The sequence below is a fragment of the Protomyctophum parallelum genome, assembly GCF_964188405.1.
Source record: "Protomyctophum parallelum genome assembly, chromosome: 3".
In the NCBI taxonomy this organism is placed as follows: Eukaryota; Metazoa; Chordata; class Actinopteri; order Myctophiformes; family Myctophidae; genus Protomyctophum; species Protomyctophum parallelum.
Window position 1 is genome coordinate 14,967,601 of NC_139698.1, and position 13,262 is coordinate 14,980,862.

The window sequence follows — 13,262 nt, forward strand, 5'->3', positions numbered from 1 at the left end:
CAGAACTACAATAAGGTAACATATAGGGTCTACATATGTACAATACTCACTTACCAGAGACTCTGGATTTGTCTGATGAGGGACTGGGTTTGGGCCCTTTGTTGCTAAACGACAAGAAGAGATGCTGACAGAACTCCTCAGGGAGTTCGCTCTCCAAAAATGTCTGCATAAAGACCTTGAAGCCATCAAAGTCAATTTCCTGAAGCAAGACAGAACATGCTTGTTAGTACTGAGACTCTGTTCCATATAACATTCATAGCCTTAAAGGACCCTACTGGTGTTTTTGCATGGTTTAGCCCCCTTTGACATCAAATTGTATATACTGTACTTTACATAACAGTTTTGTACATTTTGGAATGATTATTATTCATATTTATTTAAACCTTTTCAGAAACATGATTCTATCACTAAATTAGGTACACATGATCTCATGTGTTAGCTTTTGCATTTTCTATTCCATATTCCAAATGGAGCGCACATTTCTATTTTTTTCTGTGCTCCATGAGCGAGACACTGAGTGTAGTCATTCCATTTACTCTCATTGAATGACTAAACAGGTGACAAAATCACAGTTTAACACACAAACAAACACAAAGTTGATTCTGACCGCAAAATGGCTATATTAGGCTATGTTAACATTATTGTGTGACCTTTTCCGCCATGCAATGACAGTGAAAGGAATCACTACTTTTGGTTCCTCAATCACAGAGCACAAAAGCAGCAGATAAAATATGATTGGAATATGGCTTTTCAATTGGTATCATGGTCAGGTATACAACCTAAGTTTCTATGATACTTATATTCTGAACTGTGGTACTGTATGTCTTGTTTTCCTCACATTAATTAATAATGAGTTCGTTGTTTTGTATTTTTGGTTATCATATAATACTTTTTTTATCTGCATGCTTGCATGCTTATACATTGAGTTGCATGTATAAAACAAACCTTTTGGCTATATGGACACAGCACTTTCTCCAAAGAATGGAAAAATAAACATTTTAAACATTGGGAATGAGCAATATTCCCCATCAAGCAGTTCAAGCATTTCTTGTTGACACACTCTCATAACACGTGCCCTATAACTGTCAGTCTCATTTGAGAGCATGTTTTTCTTTCTCCACATAAATAAACAAGTTTTATGATATTTATAGTTTCATGGGTCTGCAAGAGACATAGAGCTCTTGTCTGTCTTAGCCAGGACTCCATTGTAAAAGAGATTCTGTATCTCAAAGGCATTACTCTTGGTAAAATAGCCTACTGTAAAGGTGAAATAAAAATAAATAAATAACGCTTGCTCATAAGGTACGCTTAAATAACACTTAATTTATGATCAACTAATAAATTATTTAAGCATTAATTAATCACAAATTCATTATGAATTAATTACTACTGGCAGACAGAAATAGGCAGCCATTACCTGGTTTAAGATCTCCTGCTTCTATGCATCACGCAGCATTGTAGAGGAAAAGATAACAAACTGTTTCATGTGGGTAAAAATGCAAGTCCAATACCCGCTTTCATCCTTAAAGCTGACCATGGGTGTAGTTAAACCACATGTCATGAACCCTACAGGCCCTATTCTGGGGTGAACATTCAGAAAACATTGCAGATCTACGACTACAAGCGCACAACAAGTCCCGTTGTGCTGCATTGGTGAAGCAGGATAAAGGATAAGTATAGATTCCTGGGTGACCCTGGTCAACTAGTTACTAGTATATATAAGTCTAGTCAATTACTGTAATTGAGTTATTGTTAGGCACTATTGGTATGGTCCAGTTTGGCATGGATTTGGTGTGGATCTGGTATGCATGAGTGAAGGTTAGAGTAAGGATCTGAGGGGGGCTATCACTGTTGTACTGTCAATTGTAGCATAGTGGACAAAAGTGGGTGCAAAATACAGTAAAAAAAATCAGACCCGTCTGAACCGAGTGGTGCTGTACCGTACTCGTACTGTACGTGTACTGTACTCATACTGTACTCATACTGTACTGTATTCAGTATTCGTACTGTACTGGTACTGTACTCATACTGTACTCTACTCATACTCATACTGCACTCGTACTGTACTGTACTCGTACTGTACTCATATTGTATTGGTACTGTACTCATATTGTATTGCACGCAGTGCATGGGTACTGTACTCTGTAGGCCTACTGTACTGTACTAATGGCACTGTACTGTACTACTCGTACTGTACTGTACTCCTCATACTGTACTACTCATACTGTATTGTACTATACTATACTGTACTACTCGTACTGTACTGTACTGTACTGTACTGTACAAGCCCTCCTCCCTGGCCTGTGTGTGTGTGTCGCTGCTCAACAGTGCCATCCAGCCGTATTGCCGTGGTACTTCCGTGCTTGTACACAGACATACACACGTCACACACACAGTCACGCATATTTAAAAAAAGGGAAAAAAACATATCACTCATAGGAGTGGCTAGCACCACTCAAAAACATACTATATACTGTACATACTTCTTCTGGATTGTATTTCGCCAGTACTCCATTACCATGGAACTCCTGTAGCACATCTTTTAGCTTCTTGGTTGAGTCTAGGGAAACACAATGAGCAGAAGTCACTTTTCATGTATTTCACTCGCTTCCTTCTCTGACTAGTAACTACTGTACTACTAAGCATAAATAATATGAAAAGGTGATGGTCAAAAGTAAGGTGAACTACTCAGTCTGCAGTAATGCGATATATGCACACTGAAGCAACGAGCATCCAGGGGTCAATCAGTCCAACATGCTCTCAAAGGAGACAACTGTACAGCCACTGTACAGTATGTGTAGGAATGAATGTGTCAACAAATGGATGGCTGGCACAAACCTAAAACTGTCAATCATAACAATACACTACTGATTCTTACTCAGCTCTTCTCAGGGCTGTGTGGGCGTACACAACCAAAAGGCCTTAAATTGCAGTCCAATTTAAGAATCAAGAGGGTTTCTTTGTTAATACTCATACAGGTACAAGCAGCGAAATGCAACTGTGGCAAGGTCTGCAATACTGTACTAACATCAACATAACAATTATAAAGATATGGTATAAGATAATAAGATAATTAAAAAAATCCCATGAGGAATTTCGATAGCAGGCAGGCATACTGTCTGGATTTAAAGAATGTGCAATAAGGCAGAACATTGTACATTGTGCAATATCGGTTTGAGATATTTACAGGAATTTAACTTTTTATTTGTTATTTTTTTGCCAGATAGCTTTTTGTGAAATTATGAATTGTCAGCATATAGGCTCCACCCAGCTTCAACTTGACTATATAAATTGCATTTCAGCCTGACAGGCTGTGCACCGTCAAGATCATGAGCTGGAGCACAACCAAACAGATCACCCTAGTTATGAAGAAACGCACTGCGTCACTCAGATAGCAACACAATCACCATAGCTGCCCTGGAACAGTTAGTGAAAAATAAAAATACCTGTGCACTTCAAAAGACATTACCCCCCACTCGGCTGCGTCGGTACGCATCTTTCATTTTCATGGATTTAACTTCAACTGTTCTTCCTCAGAGTGAAAACTAAAAACATGTGCAGACACAGTCGAGTGCTCCAGTGTTTTCTCCACAATCATTCACTGGTCAAAAACCTCCTAACTCCATTTGAGCTGGATTTGGGTAAAATTATAATAATAAACTAATGGCACATGCAAGTAACTGACAATAATATTAAAGTCACAACTCACAATACCAACTTGTATGAGGGTGTATTGTGTTGTTTTAAAAACATACCATTTCTCTCCTAACAAGTTTATATTTTGTACAGGTTCAGAAGTAGAGAACGCCTATACTGCTCAACCTGATCACTCAGCTTCCCTATCTCCTTATCGAGTTCACCTGCGTCCTACAGTCTCACAGCCAATCACGTAACATTCCCCACAGCATAAATACACCTCTTTCAAATTCCCCAGCTCTCACTTAGGCTGTGACCTGTGTGTCAACCAAGGTCTAACTCCCACATATCAGCTGCAGGCTCCCTTTTATAGGAGTGGGACATACCAAACCATATCACAGCAGATTGGAAATTCAATGAACTCGTCATAAGCATACAAAGGCCAATGAGTTAACACACCATAACTGAAGGTTTTAACATTAACTTGAACATGAAATTCCGGACGTCCATTCATACACAAACTATAGTTTTGTTTTAAATAAGATTGCTCTCGAATCAAACACCCCTCCTCCTCTGCAGCACTTGGCACCTTCCCAATCAACAGGAATGCCACTGCAGAGGGGAGGTGAGACTCACAATCACTTCAAATCAATACATTTAAAACAATTAGTATACTTCAGCAATGGATTTCAGTTACAGTATCAATACATAGAACATACACGCATGCAATAAACACCCCTAAACTTGAGCAGTTGGTGTGGTCTCTTACTAGTGAACCTGTAGTTGTTTCTGCTCGACAGCAGATGCTCCTATGAGCCCTGTGCCCTCACCTAGCTAGTGCCTGCACAGAGAGGTGTGACCTGCTTCTAGTGATTCTGAATCCAAATTGTATACTGATAGGGTATCAGTTATAATCTAATTTGAAATTGCAGTCCTTTCACTGCAGCTTGACAGACTGAGCAGCCTCCTCCAAGTCAATGTCTAAAAGCCACTCACCATAGAGCAACCTGACTCAAGGAAAGGTATAATCAATTAACTGAAAACGTGATTACTGACTTGCTCACTAAAATACTTTATTTCATTTAGTATAATAAACATTGGACATTGGACTATTTTGTTTTGTTGTGTATTACCCTAATGCAGGGGTTCCCAAACTGTGGGGCGAATGCCCTCTAGGCCCTAGAGGGCATTCGCCCCACAGTTTGGGAGTCTAGGGGGTGCGTGACATGAAAAGGGTAGTGGCGGTTTTATGGTGTTATTTAACACAAACAGCAAGATCCGGTAAAACACCATTGTAAGGAGATATATAGAGCAGCTGCAGGAGTATACAGCAGCAGCATGTCTCAGTGCAGTGACATTCTGTGATTATTTGCCATAATCATATTAAAAAAGTATCATTTTCGGCAAATTCAACAAGACTGGGGGGGCGGGGGTGCAGCAGCAATAGGTCAGGAGGTATAATAGGGAATTATTCTATGGAAGAAAGAAAAGTTAGATTCAAGATTTCTGCCTGACAGCGACATTATGTGATGTGATGTGCCATTAATATACAGTGCACAAAATTACATCATCATATATTTCACATCACATTTGTTACATGTGCAATGTACAATAGATATGTCCTAATCTCATAATAGTGTTTCCACTACTTTTTTCTGTTTATGGACTGATAAATGTATCAGTCCATCCTATGATGTGCCACTTGCCAAAAAGAACAGATTTTCAACAGTCAGTTCACTCCATTAGTCAGGGGCTGATCTCATCCGTTTCTAATCCTTATCGTGCACGTCCAATAATACACTAAATAGAGATGCAAACATACAAACGCACAATGATTGATAATCAGTTAACACTGACTTTGAGAGAAGAGAATACTATAACTCTGTCTGCAGAATAACTGCATCCTAATCCAACAAGTCATGGTGTGAAATTTAGTGAGAAATGACCCATTCAAAATGATAAAACGTAGAATCTATAATTGCCCATTGTGAGGGCCAGCTCATGTTGCTCAGGCATTAAATCTAACTGGATCTGTTTGGGCTCTGAATGATTCATTCCCTGCACTGCACGATAAATTGTTCCCCTTCTCACCAGACTGTGGTCTTGGAATGCTGTAGTTTGTTATGCTCTGAGATGTTGATGCATCATTTGAAGCAATACCAGGGATGGAAAATCTGACTACTCGTACTCTTGCCTGTGAGCAGTTGTGATCGTTTTCACTATTGTCGCATTACTTTGGAGGGCCTTAAATTTGACGCAGCCCCATAATGCCTTGTGTAGGAAAGAAATTGTTACCATGGATCAGGAAGGAGGTTGTTCTATTTTGTGTGTGTTCCTACACAATAGCAGGGTATATATACTGTAGTGCCTGAGCACACTTTTCAGAGCTACAACTTTAAGTGCCAAACTCTTTTTGTTATTTTAATCTGAGGTTATTTTCTTAGATATTCAGGGTGCAGAGTCTAAATCTAAATTATTTATGCTTTTCGTCTCACGTCTACCACCAAAGTGTTTGCCTTGGCTACCATGATATGCATGACTTCAATTGTATTTTGCCTAGCATTGTTTATCTGACTCTGAGAAGTGCACTCTCCCGTAGACTATAATCATGAGGGACAGTCAGTTGTTTATTTGCCTGATTTCTATTGATTTCTCTTCATGTTTTGAAAGTGTACTTGTTGACGACTGGCCAGGTAGATGGATAGATTACACAAGTGGAGGTTTGAGAAGCTGAAGGAGATTCAAGCTCCTTGTATCCTGATAGGAAAGGAATAGGAGGTTGAGAAAGAGGGACACGGAGAAGGAAAGGGGAGGGAAGGGTGTGGGGGGAAAAATAGAGAGAGTGTGTGTGTGTGTGTGTGTGTGTGTGTGTGTGTGTGTGTGTGTGTGTGTGTGTGTGTGTGTGTGTGTGTGTGTGTGTGTGTGTGTGTGTGTGTGTGTGTGTGTGTGCGCCGTTTGTGCGTGCGTGCGTGCATATTTGGATAATCATGTTTCAATGAGCTCAGGGCAAGTCTTTGTATTCCTTTGCAGCTACAGGTTATAAAACATCCCATTATCTGAACCTCAACAATGAGTATCACATGCCCCCACCCCTCTATCGCTCCCTTCCCTCTCATTAAAGCGAGCAGTGCACAATCTCAATAACACTGTATTGCTTGTGTGCTGAAAGCCAGGAGCCGAAATTCAGACTCGGAGCAATTACAATGTCACGTCATTAGATGGAATGGCTAGTGTGTTTACACAGTAAAATACCCAGTGTTAATCTTTCCATTTGTATAACTCAATGGTTAAATGAACACCATAGAGTTTTACTGTACTGTCGGGCTGTGGGAGCCCTCTACCTTCAATCTCCCAAGACAGAGTCAATCTACAGCACAGTATAATAATGTAACTAGGCACTTTATTCATCCCCAAGGGGAAATGGACGTGTTAATGTATGGTGAGAAAACCCAGAAGCCTACAACCCTTAGACGGCTAGGGGAAAATACGTTTTATCCCTGCTTCTGGTCAGACTTAATACATTTACATCTGATATGTTTGATATTTTATTAGGCCTACTTTTGTTTTCTTGGCAGCTCCATTTCCACTGCCAGTAGTATAGGTCCCTTCCTTTCTCTGCTCTGTCCGAGACTAGGGCAATGTCGTCTGCATAGTCTGCATAGTGAGTCTTCCTCAGGACCAGCGTGAAAACCCAATGTCGGTAACATGTCCTTGTTCCAACCAGAAACCTAACCTCAGTCTTAACCGGCCACGCTTCTGTCTTAAATTCTCTTAACCGGTCACGTAGGTTGGTAATCCTAACCTCAGTCTTAACCGGCCGCATACAGTAGGTTGGACTAACGGGATGTCGGACTTATGGGCAGTCCCCCCCAAGGTCTCATCCCTGCCACTGATAATGGGTCTCAGGGCATGGTCCATTGCCATACTAAACAGGAAGGGGGCCAGGGTATAACCTGTAGGACGTCCACAAGTATCTCAAACTCTTCACTCTTCTTCTTCTTGTATATCTCCTATTTCCGCGTATGTGTCAAAGCCCCATTCCACATCTCCCATGTGCAGCTAAAATCCTCAGGCTGGAGTAAATCTCTGAGAGCAACAATGTTGCGCTCGCGCAAATGCATGCATGCACACACGCACAGGCCGGTTCTCACTTTGAGGAGGTAGCTTTATTTACTTCCTGTTGACCTTGCAGGTCTGTTGTCCAATCAGAGGCTCACTAAAGACATTCATCCCTGCATATCAGGTGTGTATGCATGCCAAATGATGAAGACCAGATGTTGTAATAACCATAACAGTTGTAAAGATCCATATTAATACTTTAGACAAACTTTCCACACAACAGCAACAATATGATTTGCAGTGTCTTCCCTGTCTTGGTGGAGAAACAAGGATGCACATATACTGTGGCACATACAGTAGTACCATGGCAACAGGATGTAATTTGCCCTTCCTTATGGAACTGATCATGTATGGCGGTGTATAACAAAGCATAAATCAGGCTTAAGGCTGTAGGGACCATTCATCAGGAAGCCGATGGCTCCCTAGGTCAACACTATTCAGCTTGGTTCTGTTACGGTCCTTTCAGACAGGCAGCGACTGACGTGCCTAGTAATTCATTTTCAATGAGAGTGTGCCGCACGTGCCTTTATTTTGGATGCGCAGAGAAGTTGAGGGGCAACAACGCAAGCATTTTTTTGTGGGTATGGTCCCGTGAAATTATCGCAGGTGTGCTCGTTTCGTGCACACGCCCATGGCTGACTAGACCTAGATTGTCTGTGTTGAGCTTTTTTTTTGCTACGCGTCCCGCGCCCCTCATGAGCAGACCTGGAGCAGGCCTGTTATTGATCCAGGCGACAACGTCTGCGTCACACGCTCCCTGTCTGAAAGGACCTTTAGTGTGATAACAGTAGCACCCCATTGCTTTTGATGAGAACAGAGCGTGTTGGATGTCCACAGCACATCGAAGGAACGGAGACTCACAATGTCCTTCAAAGAAGAGTGCATACACAGCTAAATCTGGACTGTTCATTTAACTCTGAAAGTGTACAATGTTGTATACTTTCACAGCTAAAATGTAGCATGTCAGCATGTAAATTCTGGAGTCTTCATTTAATGAAGACTCCAGAATTTACATGCAGACATGCAGCACTGGCGCAGACGGACAGGGACACGTGCACGTGCATGCACCCACACACACATTCCCACTTACATTGAGCGTAGTCCTGTAGCATGGAGAACTCGGCTGGGGTCAGCGTGACCCATTTGTCTTGGCTGGTCATTGTGTTCACTTCACTCCTTCTTCTCTCCAAAACACCTCATATCCTTGAGCAGCAATGAACAGAGAACACATTAGATCACACACATACTCTGTCCCAGCCTCTGGCAATCCACTCTCTATTTGCACCATGGCTCTCAACATGATATTCACCAGAGTAGCTGACCTGAAAATAGCCTAGTGTTTCTCAACAGGGGCAGGGGCAGTACAGAGAAATTCAGGGGGCGATGGCTGTTTAATATGTTCAAGTGCACATTTTCTTCATGGTCTATCATGTTCAGTATCTTGTCAGTATCATATCAGTATTACGTCAGCATCACAGTTTTTCCCATTTCCTGAAAAGGAACGGTTTTAGACATGATACAAGCTCTCCACACAACAGCAACAATATGATTTTCAGTGTCTTAGTGGAGAAACATAATTGACAAGGATGCACTTACTGTAACACAAGTTACAAAGTAGCACATAGTACCATGGCAACAGGATGTAATGTGCCGTTCCTTATGGCACTGATCATTTACACTTGTGTGGAAACAGGGGAAGAGTCTCATTAGTAATCTTCAAGTTGAATTGACACAGCATGTAGTTTAATAAGGTCCTTAAATATCTTTCCAGTACAGAACTGATAGGCCTATCAAGTCCAAAGTGTTAATTGTTTGTACTTATGCTGTGTTTTCCATAATTAAATAAATAGGCCTACTCCTGCTTGCACAAGCTGGCCAACAATATCAAACTCACAAATGCAAATGAACAAATCAATGAAATGAAAAATAATGACTAAGTCTGAATAACCACTTCAGCAATGTATTATACTTTACTTTGTTGTATAATTGTGTTCAATTGAGTATAAAATAATCATTCATTAATTGTAATCAATGCGAAAGTTTCAAAAAATCCTGATATTAATGTGAAGACATATTGTCCATTGTAACTACAGCGACAGTAACAGAACGCCAGTCAGGCTGTTGATGGACAGTGCTACTGCTGCGAGACAAAATAGACAGGTCAAGCTGGTTAATTTTTGTCTGTAAAAAGTAATCTCTTCAGGATTTGAGAAAGAAGGTCAAGCTGGTTAATTTTTGTCTGTAAAAAGTAATCTCTTCAGGATTTGAGAAAGAAGTCATAGATTTCATTTTTGAGGTCCATAATGCATTTATTTTTAGCTTGCAACCTGTGTCATGATTTCCCACATTTTGTAAACATTTTTAAAACCAAATAAGAGAAAATGTCCATTTTGGAGATGGAGTTTGCAAGCAATTTTCCGCAGCAATTATATATCACCCTCCCTGCCCATTTGAACCCACGACCTCCGTGGTGGGCTAGCACTTTTACCCCTGCGTCACCCGAGTGTCAAAAGTACATAATCTGTAACAGATAGATTTCATTCCACATGCCATCACTGGTCTATTCTTACACTTTACCGGTACATTGTTAATTTAACCACTTACACCCTCTAAAATGTCTCATTAAAAACGGACCTGAGTTTTAAACTGTACTGTAGAACCCAGAGTCAGATTTAAAATGTTGCAATTGAAAAAAGAAGATGGAGGTATGGCCGTAACCAATTTGAAATTATTTCTATGCAGCCCAAATTAAACCCTTAACTAACATATGCAATCCAATGTATGCCAGGTGGAAAAATATTGAACTCTCTATGAAGGATCCCCCCCCCCCCCCATTCAATGCATGTTAAATTATAGAAATCTAGGGAGAGCATTAGAGAATATAACAAATCCATGGATTAAATCTCAATAAAAAATGTGGAAGATGGTAAAAGATGAATATAAATTAGATGATATGATTCAAATACTTCAGTGGTGTGCGTATGATCCAGGTTTCAGACCAAATACATTAGACTGTAGGTTCAAATCATGGATTCCAAAAGGAATCAAAAGGAATTAAAACATTCTATCCACGTACAGAGAAGGGACAGTTTAAGAGTTTTGAAAAGAGAGAATTGTATCTAGATAGATCAGACTTTTTTTTTGATACTTACAGATTCGCAATCACTTTGAACATAATATTAAAAACAAAACAGACTTCGGTGATCCAATAGTGAAATTATTTATTGATGCATACCGGAACTATTTAGCTAAAGGTGTTATTTCAGATTTCATGGGAAAAAAAACATGATACATTATAATATATTAAAGAAAAGTGGGAAACAGAAGGTAACATCATTGTATCAAACTATGAGTGGTCGGAGATATGTCAATTCCAACAGAAATGTACTAATTCACATGTATGGAGGGAATTTGGGTGGAAATGTCTTGTCCGTTTCTTCATTACGCCGAAACAGAAGGCACATTTCTCGAATGGGGAAGCAACATGCTGGAGACATTGTTCGGGAGGCTAACCATTGGCCTATTTTCTGGGGGTGCCCAGTGATTATAGAACCTTTTGGACAGAATTTCAGAGATCAATAAATACAATATTTGGTGCAAATTTGCCCTTAGAGTTTACTACATTATTTTTGGGACATGCACCTTTTCAGACGGAAAGATCTGATGAATACCTATTCGGTATTCTGATATCTGCATGTAGAAAAGTATTTGCACAACACTGGTTGCTTCCTGAGGCCCACACCATAAAAGAATGGATAGATATAGTAGGATAAATGATATTTATAATATGGAACAGATCACTTTCTCTCTCAGACTTTTTTGGTTTAGTTTTGGTCTAACTGGGTGGAATATATTATAACTTTGCGACCAGATTTTGTAGCGGCAAGGATTGAATGATTCTGTCTTACTCATGTCTCATTTTTGGTTTTGTTGTTTTTATTTTAATTACTGCTCACAGCTTCAAATGCTCTCTTATGTCTTCCTATGAGTATTATATTGTATTGTACTTTAACATTTCTGTACACATCATCCATCTCTCCCATATGCTTTATTTTATAATTTTTTGTTCCTGTCTAAAAATTAAAAAAACCTGTGGACAAACTAATTCTATTTGAAAAATGGTTGTATAATATGATTGTGGATGTCCCTAAATATAAAAAATATATAAACTGTACTGTAGGCTACTTGGACCGCTTCTTTCCATCTACACCAAATCTCGTTGCAAAATCTACAAGCTCACAACTTGTCAATACGCAACGTGTTGAGAGATTGTAGATCTGCAATTTTGGCAACTGTTCCCCCCATAGGCATCATGCCTGCATGCATGGTAAGCCATACTACATGACATTCAAGTGGTTAATTTAAATGTGGTATACATATATATACAGTACATATGCATAGTGCATTTTAATGTGCCTAATAGGTTTGGATGAAGATAAAGAGCTTTTCACAGGTGATGAGAAAGTAAGTGAATGTGACATTTTGGAAGAGAGAGTGTCAGTGAGTGAGTGAGTGAGTGAGTGAGTGAGTGAGTGAGTGAGTGAGTGAGTGTGTGTGTGTGTGTGTGTGTGTGTGTGTGTGTGTGTGTGTGTGTGTGTGTGTGTGTGTGTGTGTGTGTGTGTGTGTGTGTGTGTGTGTGTGTGTGTGTGTGTGTGCGCACAAATTATTATGCATGAGCATTATACTACAAAAGCTAAATGCCTTTTAATGATTCATTATTAACAATTTAACATACCGTAAATGTGTTGACGACTTAACGTGCGTGCATGCAGCTCTTTCCATAAACACCCCTTGAGCTCAACTAAGTATATAAGGCTTATAGCTGCCTATAATGTGTGAAGTGTGAATCAATGTCTTTTTTTTTTTAAATATACAGCAACGCAATATAGCTTAGCTCAGCTCAAAGTCTGTTAGTGTATTGCACTATCCGTGTAACGTTACGGTAGGCTACATCCTCCACCGACCACCCTGCACCACCATCCTCTGAATATATCTCTGGTCTGGTCCAGGGTCCATAGCTCTAATGCCTTCAACCGCAGCAAGAGCAGTAAGGCTATGGACCAGAGCTACTCTGACTATATAGTACCCTGTCCCTGGCTACACTATTACGGGCTATGAGTCCAATTCCACGATGTCTCTGTCCAGTGCTCCACCATTCCACATGGTGCAGTAGGCTAGCAGAATTGTATAATTGTATAATGTTGAATGTAAAAACATTACCGGCTAAATGAACGTAAACGACGAGACTCACAACAACACATTTAAACATTAGCCACATGATGCCACTCACCTGCTGCAGATCAATTGAAACCAGGAAGGATTCCTCAGAGCAGCTGTTTTCAGATGCTCATCACGCAAAGCGCGTTGCGCGCGCGATCTCCAGACTCCAGAGTGGCACAACAAGACGCTCATGCGGTGCCAATTCAAGCCCGTCCTGTCCTGTCCTGTGTGCTCTGTGCTGTTGGCCGGCGGGGCGCTCCTGAATCCTGTGGTTGTAGGCTATAGAT

General features: G+C 40.3%; 1 protein-coding gene across 2 annotated transcripts in view; it reads right to left on the bottom strand.

Annotated features, from left to right (window-relative positions):
- dgkb (diacylglycerol kinase, beta) overlaps positions 1–13,262 on the bottom strand; it is an 80,206-nt gene extending 66,944 nt beyond the window's left edge. The window contains exons 1-4 of one of the 2 annotated variants that reach the window (XM_083761657.1): positions 13,046–13,262; positions 8,846–8,958; positions 2,484–2,560; positions 55–199 (exon numbers count right to left, since the gene is read on the bottom strand). In XM_083761657.1, the coding sequence (XP_083617783.1) occupies positions 55–199; positions 2,484–2,560; positions 8,846–8,915 (292 nt within the window). In that variant the 5' untranslated portion in view covers positions 8,916–8,958; positions 13,046–13,262. Of the gene's footprint in view, positions 1–54; positions 200–2,483; positions 2,561–8,845; positions 8,959–13,022 lie in introns of both variants that reach the window. The other variant, XM_083761656.1, reaches the window with a different exon arrangement.